General features: G+C 46.7%; 3 protein-coding genes across 4 annotated transcripts in view; 2 read left to right on the plus strand and 1 right to left on the minus strand.

Annotated features, from left to right (window-relative positions):
* Nucleotides 1-214: 214 nt before the first annotated feature.
* On the minus strand, nt 215-1,594 carry ufsp1 (UFM1-specific peptidase 1 (non-functional)). Its single transcript, XM_056576049.1, has one exon. It carries the CDS (start codon nt 1,336-1,338, stop codon nt 442-444), a length of 897 nt encoding a protein of 298 aa, XP_056432024.1. The 5' UTR covers nt 1,339-1,594; the 3' UTR covers nt 215-441.
* Nucleotides 1,595-2,025: 431 nt separating this feature from the next.
* LOC130370319 (zona pellucida sperm-binding protein 3-like) lies at nt 2,026-5,661 on the plus strand. The gene is made up of 6 exons (XM_056576050.1): nt 2,026-2,147; nt 2,790-2,967; nt 3,645-3,762; nt 4,571-4,662; nt 4,862-4,956; nt 5,169-5,661. The coding sequence occupies exons 1-6, from the start codon at nt 2,108-2,110 to the stop codon at nt 5,228-5,230; spliced, it is 585 nt and encodes a 194-aa protein (XP_056432025.1). The 5' UTR covers nt 2,026-2,107; the 3' UTR covers nt 5,231-5,661.
* Nucleotides 5,662-9,326: 3,665 nt separating this feature from the next.
* The window catches only part of epoa (erythropoietin a), a 9,928-nt gene continuing 7,789 nt past the window's right edge, over nt 9,327-11,465 (plus strand). Inside the window, exon 1 of one of the 2 annotated variants that reach the window (XM_056575663.1) lies at nt 9,327-10,098. In XM_056575663.1, the coding sequence (XP_056431638.1) occupies nt 10,086-10,098 (13 nt within the window). In that variant the 5' untranslated portion in view covers nt 9,327-10,085. The other variant, XM_056575662.1, reaches the window with a different exon arrangement.

The raw sequence follows: 11,465 nt of genomic DNA on the forward strand, positions 1-11,465 counted from the left end.
TCTCTCTCTCTCTCTCTCTCTCTCTCTCTCTCTCTCTCTCTCTCTCTCTCTCTCTCTCTCTCTCTCTCTCTCTCTCTCTCTCTCTCTCTCTCTCTCTCTCTCTCTCTCTCTCTCTCTCTCTCTCTCTCTCTCTCTCTCTCCCTCCATCAGTGCTATATAAATACGATACATTATTTTTTTATATTGATTTTATAATTCAATGACATGAATGATGCAAAGATAACATCGAAATGAATATCAGATTTATTTTGGTCTTAATGAATAGCACAAGAGAGACCTGTGATATTCCAGCAGACTTATACATTATTTGTTAAATAACTTTATAAAAAGCTTGAACAAAATCGCTTCTCTACATCTGTGCGGTACATTAGTGCAACAACTCTCTTGGCCACACCGTGGCGCCGTATCTCCTTTACTGCGGGCCTACAAGTGAGCGAGCCATTAAACGTGTCTCTTCCCAGTGAGTGGAAGACACAAATTGTAAAAAGAGCATTGGTCAAGGAACGAAACTTTTATCCAACGAACCCAACCGTGCGTTTGCAACTCAGTTTTGTCCAGCGGCTTTCCGTAGTAGTGCGGGTCAACTACCAAAACACTGCTCCCATGCTTCCCACTACACACTCCCAGTATCCCTTTAGACGAGTTGTCCCTGTCCCCTCCCATCATCACCGGGGACCCGTGCGTCTCAAAGTGCCGATGGAGCTCCTGGACGGCCACCTCCTCCAGCTCCGCACCGCCACCCCGCACATGCACCACCCTGCACGGCACGTCGTAGAAGAAGTCGAGAACGAGCGACGCTTCAAACGTCCCGATCCATCCCCGGGACCCCCTAAACGAGTCCTCTTTATCGCCCATGGAGACCAGGGACTGCTGGATGTCCGGGAGGCTCGGAGGGGGTCGACCTGACTCACAGCTGAAGCACAGCCAGGAGGCCATGGTCTGCACGGTGCGGTAGCCGCATCCCCAACCTCGGTCGTCCTGGCCGTCACAGCCGTAGTGGTAGTAGAGGTAGTCTCCGCTCACTATGGAGCATCTCGAATCCGGCGGATCGAGCCCGGAGTGGACCCGTCTCAGTAAGGACTCGGACCCGTTGGTCAAACCCGGGTTGTGATCTGTCCCCCAGTCGATTGCTGCTGTGTTGTTCATCTCGGTTAACCTTATTTTCGTACGATTATAGTCAGCGTTAGGGTTCGGTGTGTCTGTTAAACAACTGTGGAGTTGATTTGTTATTAGTCCGTGTGGAGACCTCGCAACGATCTTAAGTTCCGGTTTTGTGGATGCCTTCCACATGGTTTTCTGTCGCTCATGTTGTCTGATAAGGACACCTGTTGTGTGCATGCATTTGATGGACTTGGATGTTTTTTTCTCCAACGAAACAGAGATGTCGACGTGGACCAATTTTCTATGTATGATAGTTTTGAGATTTGTGCAGGGTGGTTTGATTGCAGACCAAAGTGATCTGCAAATAGGACAATACGCTGGACTCGAGATAAAATGTGAAGAAACCAAGATGCGGATATCGGCAAAACGAGAGTTTTTTTTTGGAAATAGAATCCCATTCTTACGCAAGTGTCTTCAACTGGGCGACAAAGCGCCCAACAAGTCCTGCAGGGCGACGTGGAGTGGACCCGGACCTGGTCCCGAGTCTGAGATGGTCATCGACGCTAGACTTAAGGAGTGCGGGACCGAGTCCACAGTAAGAAACGAGTGAAAAAACAAAGTCGATTCTTTATTAATTTTATTACCTTTTTTTTTTTTTTTCAGATAAGTTCAAACAAAACATAGGCCTGGTCAATTGCATAACGTAAATGTTGTTCATACATTGATTAAACATTCAATTGATGAATAGGCCCGTTTCTGATCACAATTTACTACTTATTTTATGTGGAAATATGCCACTGTCGGCGGCATTTATCCAATAGGGGGTGTCTCTCTACTTGTTCTAATCCAAGGCCAAACTTTTTTGAGTCAATTAATGACGTAATTCTATACATTTGTTTTATAATCATTCACACCCAGGTGGATGGCGATTGGCTTATCTATTACAACCATCTGGTGCTGTGTCCTGCGGTTCCCTCAACCACTAGGGGAAGTCTGATGCTAAACCATGTCACCACTCTCATACCCGTTGAGTGCCATTACAAGAGGTGAGGCAGATTCCCAATCAGGTGACTGGTTGCAGTCGTTCAACCAATTGTTGGAGGCTGATGATATAGGGCGATTGCCACCGGTCCCCAATGTATAGCCCCTCTGTAACAACGATGCATTCAGAAGGCAGATGGTGAGTGGACAGCCGTTGACCCCCAAATGGCTGCCCATGACTGCCACTACCAGCGCCTACGGACTGCTGCACTTTTCCCTTCGCACCATGACAGGTGAAAAGACTAAAGGCCGATATAGGTCACTGGGAACACTGGTTCATGTTCCATAGCCGGGAAAGAGAGCAGTACTTTTCTCTTTTACAAAGTTTTATTATATGTTTTTTACAAAAATGACAAAAATAAATAATAATACTTAATTTCCATTTGCAATTTTCTTTTTATTGTGACTATAGGCTGTATCTCTACACAATTTTTTTCTCATACATATTTAATTTTACCAACAGATTGTTTTAGAACAAATGTTATTCGTAAAATAAAAAATAATTTAGCATTAAGGACATAATTCCACAGAACTCTTGACCCTGTTCAATATTTCAAATCGTTTCATACAATAACAGACTACCACCAGTAGGCCTATGTAATACTTGTTTACAGAAACCTCCTGTACGTCTGTTTCCTTTGCCGCAGAAGGCTTCACCGCTCCACGTAGTTCCTCCACTAACCAGCAGGGGGAGTCGGTGATCCTCGAGGCAGGTGTGGAGGCCCCGCAACACACATCGCTCAGGGTGTACGTCGACCACTGTGTTGCGTCATCCAGCCCCGAACCCCTTGAATCCCCTGGCTACGAATTCATCAATAATCACGGGTCAGTCGGGTAGATAAAACGTTAGTTATAACCGGGGGGAGGAAGAACACACTAAACACAAAAGTGCCAGCTAGGGAAACAACTGGGGTCTCAGCCACTGTTATGAAGGCTGACGTTTCTTGGCTCAAAGGACCCCCAGAACCGCTCCATTCTGCACCTAGGGGGGTACTTTCCTGAGGCTGAAGGGGCGTCCCATCTGCTCATCATAGAGGGGAGGGGCGCTCCAGGAAGGTCTGAATTGTGTCCCTCATCCTCCTCTCAATCACTGCCTCCAAACTGTCCGGTTATAGTCCGACCACAGAGAGGGACTCCCTCCCCATGCTTGGTGTGGCCTCCTCCCAGGCACACCGCAGCGAAGAACAGTGTGCTGGCTACCACAGACTAGGAGAACTAGGAGATCTGCAGTAGCCTGCTGCACAGAAGGACCACAGCCTCCTAAGGAAGACTATCTAGAACCTTATTGAATCCCCTGCACGGACACTTGACTCAGGGCACTTGGGTTTGAATTGGTTGTCAGAGTCGGCAGCGTTTTACACTGTAGAACAAAAGTATCGTGATTAGCATTAATTGTGATTTGATTTGTTCCCTTACCGTCAACCCTCGACCAAATGACCCACTGTCGTGTGTGTGTGTGTGTATGTGTGTGTGTGTGTGTGTGCGTGTGTGTACTATCACAGCTGTCTCATGGACAGTTTAGTTCCGGGCTCCTCATCTGCGTTTCTACCAAGGAGGCGAGACGACCGGCTCCTCTTCAGTATCCCCACCTTCCCCTTCCTGCACTACTCTGGGATCCAGGTAATGGCTCAGCGTTCTGGGCTGGACACCCGAACCATTTTAATTTAGGGCATTTAGCAGATGCTTTTATCCAAAGCGACTTACAATAAGTACATTTGTCAGAACAAAGGGAAACAATATATCACTGTCGGTAAAGTAAGGATGTTCATAGAACAAAGTGCCAAGCACCAACAATCACTACGTTAACCCATTCAGCGTAGACAACAAGGATGGTTAGGATAAGACGCTACCCAACTTGGTTCTGTTTTTGTTTTTTTTACCTGGACGTACAACATAACAATAAGTGCGAACATTAAATGCCAGGTCGACAAACTACAATAAGTACCTACATAAAGTGCCAGGACGCACAACATACAATAAGTGCGTACATAAAATGCAAGGACGCACAACATACAATAAGTGCGTACATTAAGTGCCAGGACGCACAACATACAATAAGTGTGTACATTAAGTGCCAGGATGCACATCATACAGTAAGTGTGTACATTAAGTGCCAGGATTCACAACATACAATAAGTGCGTACATTAAGTGCCAGGACGCACAACATACAATAAGTGCTTGTTGAGTGAACACGTCCACTTGTGATATCACACATGATATCCATGTGACACCTCTCTGCGGTAAGCGTGATTACAGAAGTAGTCGAGGACCTCTCACTGCCAATGTCCGTAATCTCGCTGTGTGCGACGGCCGCCTTTTCCCCCGCTCCTTGATGGCCCTTATCTGTTGTCACTCAGTTTGCAATCTCGGTCCTATAAGGGAGCTTGATTTGAAATGGGCTCCCACTGCTGTGCTTTGTGGTTTCAGATGTACATCAGCTGTCACCTTAGGGCCACTCTGGCTACAAAGGCACCAGACTCTCAGAACAAGGCCTGCTTCTTCCACAGCCCAACCTTCAGGTGGACACGCACGCACGCACGCACGCACGCACGCACGCACGCACGCACGCACAAGCACAAGCACAAGCACAAGCACAAAATACATTTCATGGCACACTCTGAAACATAAGCTTTGCACCTTCTGAGGGGACCTTTTCGTCAGGCTCTTCCTCACATGAAGACCTCCCCGCCTTTCCTCCCACCCTCCTCCCCTCTTCAGCTGGCGCCCGGCTGAAGGCAGCGTGGAGATCTGTGCGTGTTGTAACTCTAACGACTGTTCAGACGCAGAGGGCGAGAGAGAACGTCCTCCGCATTGTAAATACCCAATTATCTTTACTTTATCTGTTTCTATTAGTTATTTTTGTATTCCATTCCAAAAGTTTTACTTTTTATTTATTTAGAATTTAATATTCAATTTATATTTTGTATATTTTGTACATAGAGTGAGAGGTCAATTTTTATCTGTATAGACCTTAATCACAGGTACGGTCTCCAAGGGCTCAACAGGCCATTCATGACTGTTTCAGGGGGGGAGCGGGTGGTGCGAGCCACGGTGGGGCCCTTGCAGCGTATCGGCCGGTCCCACTGAAGTGGCCGGATCCCGGTCATGCTCAGAGGAGTCCAAACTGCGGCCCCCGTTTGGGTGTGGCGTGGCCCGGGCTGAGTCCCAACACGGCCCCCCGCCGGTCGTCAGCTTCGAGCCAACACCACCGCATCAATAATGTACATCACAGTGAGATGAGGGTGTGAATGTGTGGTTGGTATGGTGTTGGAACAAGTATTTGTAACAAATCTTTCATGGCTGACAAAAACATTTGGATAGAATTCCAATGTGGTAAAAAAACGAGTTTTTCTTCTTATTGTCTAACAATAGGCTGGCCCTCACCAAGGCTTTAAACAGATCGTGGCAATGGCCTGTCTTCAAGTATTTCTCAAATGCTAAATAAAACTAATTGTAAATCAACTTTGTTGGCGATTTGTCCACAAGCGTCACTGTTATCCTTATTTGTCTTTTTCCACAAATGTCTGTAGAAATGTAGAATGTACACAAAGCCCGGGAATATGAATAGTTGATCATCACCCCCCCCCCCCCCCCAAACAAGCAATACGACTAGCACCCATCCACACCATGCCAGCCCATGCAGTCTCCAGAAGTCAAACCTGTCTACATATATCATACGTGTCTATATATATCCAGCGCCTGATCAGTCACACACACACAGGGATGTGTGTTATGTGGGCTACAGTTTGCAGTGGGGATCCAGAGGCTCCTCCTGGGGTTATTCCTAACAATAGAGGCGAGGGGTTTGAATCTGGGTCCCCGTGAGGTAGAGAAACACACACTTATCATGGTGCAGCCAGACGAGGTCAGCCCAGGTCAGCCCCATTCATCCTATATACATCTATAGTTCCTCTCTTGGACACAACCACTTTTCGAGTTTGTCATGGCACATGGGTTGTCAGCTTAGCCTATCAGGAAGCCTGTATTATCCCAATAATCATCCCGACTTTAACTCAATATCAATATCATCCCAACAATTAAATATACGGTTCAATCTCTTTTTTACAGTATTTTTTCAGTTTGTCTCCAAACATAGAATATGCTATGTTTGGAGACAAACATAGCTATGCTCATTATTATAAACTACCATGGCCATAGACAACCCTTTTGTGCGGTGAGAAGCTCTTCATTATAAGGACTTTGTGTACCTCCTTGGCAGCCAGGAAATGGAGTCTAAAGTGTGTTATGGTAAAAGGTTACTCCGAAAGAAGATTACCTGAAAATAGCCCAGTGCCGACGCCCGGCCTGGTGTAACACCTTATCGGAAGCGGAGGATAACGAATGAAAGGATGGAAGAGGGAGAGGGTGACTGGCTGAGATAGCACCGCGCCCAGAATAGCACAGCTATGGGAGATATGGGATAGATATGGGAGAGAAGGAGGGAGGGATAGCAACAAGTTGGAATTAAGTGGGATATTTATATTTCTACCGTGCCGGTGCATTATCGTTTTTGTGTCAGTATGTCTTCTATGATCTTAAACGTCCATGCTGGTTTGTCGGACGGTGGAGCACCGGACGGTGCTTTACGTGTTCTCCCCCCCCCCCCCCCCACACCCCCACACCCCCACACCCACTTACACACACAAAATACTACATTGTACGTGCGCAAATTCCCCTAACACACACACACAGGCAGACAGGTAGACAGACAGACAGACACATACACACACACACACAGACACATACACACACACACAGACACATACACACACACACAGACCAGGTGACCACGCCGGCGGCCGCGGTGGAGCCTGTGTCGCGGACGCCTCGGAGAACAATGACTTCCGAGAGGGTCGGCTCCTGTTTCCCCCCGGCATCCTCCCCCCCCCCCCCCCCCCCCCCCTCCCCCATCCTCACTACATTCTTATGTCCCCCTAATCTTTCCTGTCTTGTGGCGCGCCAGCCGACCAGACACCCACACATGAACACCAGAACACACACACACACACACACACACACACACACACACACACACACACACACACACACACGTGCACCTAACCCTTTTCCAAACAGAGACTTTCCTGGCATCTATTGACTATCATGTGAACTCTCTCCGACCCAGCTGTTTCAAATGTTGACCCCTGTCTGCATTTGCGATTGTAGGTGTGTGTGTGTGTGTGTGTGCGCTGTTTGCTCATGTGTAAAACATGCACGTGGGCATATGTAGGTAGGGCGAGCACGCTTTTGTGTCTGCATGCAGCATGTGTGTGATTGTGTCTGCAGTGTGTCTGTCTGTACATACGTATTCATGTATTAATGTAAGTGTGTGTGTGTGTGTGTGTGTCTTTACATACATATGTATGTATTAATGTATGGGTGTGTTTGTGTGTGCGTGCATGAGTGTGAGAGAGAGCAGGAGACTTTGGGTTCACCCACCCCCACCTCATCCCAAATATGACGGCCGCTTGCCTTTCCTGCACGTGGAGTCACTGTGACGAGCCCACCACCCCAGGCAAACCCCCCCCCCCCCCCCCCCCCCCCCAAACTCCCTGCAAGACCCTCCCACCCCCTTCCACACACATACACCCACACATACACACACTGCGCTGCATGGTTCGCAGCACGTACCTTGTCGTCGTCCCCCCACCCCACCTCTCTGTTTTCTTTGTCATGTTGGCCCAGAGGAAAGCAAACAGCCCCCTGGGGGGCTCAGAGCAAACAGAGCTCAAACGTCAGCGCTGCACCACGAGGACGGGGCGCCACACTGCGTTCAGACCTCAAGCACACGCTCACAGAGACCTGTCTATGGAGAGAGAGCGACACACACAAAAGGCCAGTGCCAATGGCGTTCCATGCTAAATCATACAGAAGATGCTTAGATTATAGGGTGAATCCCTCTGTTTGGGTTATTTATCTTTGCTTGGTGCTCGCCCCATGCTGTATTATATTGGACTGTTTCCACGGAGGCTTCATCGTCAGACAAACACAGGCGTCGCTCATAATACTAATTATGTATTATGAGCCGGCTACTTTTATGTACACAGGCAGAGGGTCCATGGTGAATGATGGGATACCCACACTACTGTAGTCTGCTACCTATGCCTGGCTACACAATTGAGCCCAGCTCTGATTAGTGTCCATGGTAACCTGGGTTTTACGTTGACGGAACCGCATCCACCATTGGATGTTGAAACATTTTGTTTCAGAATATGGATGAATGATCATTTGTCAAATGTGTTTTACCCATTTAGACATTGAACCGTTTTTACGATTTGCAGTGACTCTAGATTCGGCGTCTTGCTTAAGGATGAGCCGTACGGACAGCAGGGGATCGAACCAAGTTCCTTTTGAATGAGAGCACGACGCCCTTTCCGCCCTTTCCATCCCAATCCACTTGCTCACACCACTGGATGTGGCGACGGACTGCCTGGTGTATTAAAACGACGGACAATAGACCCTGTTCCCAGAGGGGTCAAAACCAAACCCAGGTGTCCCTGATGACACTAATTAAAGTACATTAAAGTAGCCGACTCATAATACATAATTAGTATTATGAGCAAGACTGTTCATCGGACGGTGAAAATGCTGATTAGGGCAAATGATCCTACAAATGATTTAACAGTGGACGTGCGCTGGCCTTTGGGTCCACATAAGCCGCTCCAGGTCTTTTGTTGGGAGACGTCACCGCTTCCGGTAGACCCCCGGAAGGATCCAGGACTTCCCCTCTTGCGTAGGACCCTTGGAGGGCCCTTTTGAGGACAGCCTTTCTGATTTCTCCTTGTATGACGCTGGCAATAGGATGCAGAACAGGAGCGGCTGCGATGTCGTCTCGGCAGGATCACACAAAACTCTAACCAGTGAATGGCCACAAAAAAGCTCAACATTTCTCAAATACCTGTGCATTCATATCTTCCTGAATTGATGTCCGTTTCCTGCAAAGGTAGCGCTATGGTCAAAGGATTTTCCTTCCCTCCTGATCGAGGGTTTGCAATGGAAGAGGCACAGGAGAGACTGCTGTGGTCACGTGGTTGTGACCCGAGGAAGCAAGAGGAAACTATTCAAAGATTGCGGTGTGTCTGACGCTATACAGTGGCCCTTAGGTCAACTTCCTTGAAAGAGTTCCTATGCTCTCTGCATTACGATGAAGGTGAGGGATTCCTCACCTCTTCCTGGATGAGGTTAAGAGGTCGGCCAAAGCGGACGCGGTGAATGAGAGTTTCCCAGAATAAACACAGTAAACATCAGTTGGGAGGGGAACACAGGTATAAGGTCAGGATGTATGTCTCGACACACACTTGTAACGAGTAGCTCCTCTTCTTTGCGTGAATGTGAGTAATTTCCTAAGAGTCTAGCCGAAATCAGGTGTTTTGTATTATGGGTTAAAGAGTTTATTATTCAATACTGATGATTGTACAATCACAAGATCTGGGCTAGATGTTGGTTTGATAGAAACACTGATTAGGATTGTATAGTAGATGATGATGCAGAAAACTTTGATAAGCCCAATGTACTAGGTTGGATAGATTTGCCTTGTTTTCTTTCTTTTTATTTTCCAGCCAATTCTGGAACATGATGCCAGACCAAATGAGCGTTTGAGGGGATCACTCAGAGAACAACAATGGGAGGGAAGTTACCGCACGTCTTTTGGGGAGACATTATTTACTTTTTTAGGGCAATTGTTAGGAGACATGCAGATTATCTGGATGACAATAAAAGAAAAATATTTTCGCTTTGGAGGAGGAAGTAGTTCAGATAGTCATCACCAAAACAAAGCTACTTTATTTTCAAAGTCATAAATAAAAAAAAGAACGCCATCACTTTATAGTAACACCTACCGGATAAGATCCACAAAAGAGCTTCGTTTCCAATTAATGGGCGATAGACGGACTCATGGGCGCACCGGTGAGGACCCTCTGAAGTGGACTATGCACACACGGATATGGAGTTTACCAGTGAGTTGTGGACACACTTGATGTTTCTATAAGACGGTGTTCTTTGTTGCGTGTCTCTGTCGGCGCTTGGCTCAACAGACTAGGGACTCTCGGGCAGTGAATGATTAATCGCTCGCTGCGGTGCGTAAAAGGCGCGCGTAAAAGGCACCGCGGGCCATCACGTCGTCGCCGACCTCAGGTCAGGCGAATATAAGGTTTAGTTGGGCTGCAGTGGAGACCATTCCTCTATCTCGCCACCGGGACATGAGGTTCATGCTCAGATCACCCGGACAAGGCGATGTGTGCTTGTATTGGATGGGACTATTTATTCCTTTGGTGTGACCTGTAAAGGTTGATTTTCGTTCAGACGACAGATTTATTCCACAATGTTTTTAAAATATGTGTCACCTGTTTGCGAATGTCGCAGAAAATCGTTAGAGGTAAGAGTGTTTCACTTACTCACTTTGGTTTGGCTCCGATCGTTTTTTTAAGATTGAGAACTTATTTCAAAAGGATATTCTCAAACCCATTGTTAATGGACATTTCAGTTATTTTTTAAACTACTATTATGTTTTTCCTGTTAAACAGGTTAGGGCCATATATGTAGGCCATACAATGTCATAATTGTTTTGTCCCAAAAGCCCTCAACTTGATATACTTTTTCAAGCATATCCTTAATCGTAGCATCTAACGTTATATATTCAGATTTCTGCTCGGTTAAATCCAGTATTGTACAGTATACATACGATTTCCCAATATCGCACTGGTCAAAAAAGAGGGGGAAAAGGGGCCGTGGGATACAGTTGATGTTTTTAGGTGTATTTCGGTGGTTGTGGAATGTAGTCAAATTGCATGAAACTTTTAATGTTGTCATGACGCGTTTGGAGCGCCATGTATCCCGCCTTCGCTCATGTGCTCAACCATTTATTCCTTATAGGCCTAACTAATATATTTTGGGCTATACAGGCGCAACTCTGCAGAAGGAGAAACTTTGCAAAATCGCACGTGGAACCTGAATTTGCGCTTCTAGGAAACCGATGAGTCACAGTCTAGTAACAGACTCATCGAACACGACAGGAGAGCATATCTCTGCTGAGTAGCGCAGTTTCCTTCACCATCTTGTTCCTCGCAGTTGGTTATAATCTGTAAACAGGGAATCATGTATGTAGGCTATACAGTATTGAACAAGCTCCTCAGCAAGTGCCATCGTTTTAGGTCAAATAGAGGCGGCTTGGTAGATAAACATGAGACAAAACTGCAGCTTCAAACAATAGTTAATAAACAAAAACTTCACTTTCGGACCACAGATAATGAACACAGAGACACATTTCTGTTTCTTGTATGTTCTTTTCATAATGAACATATATGGCAGTTCACATACGTTCATA

Source organism: Gadus chalcogrammus, chromosome 17 (assembly GCF_026213295.1).
Source record: "Gadus chalcogrammus isolate NIFS_2021 chromosome 17, NIFS_Gcha_1.0, whole genome shotgun sequence".
NCBI lineage: Eukaryota > Metazoa > Chordata > Actinopteri > Gadiformes > Gadidae > Gadus > Gadus chalcogrammus.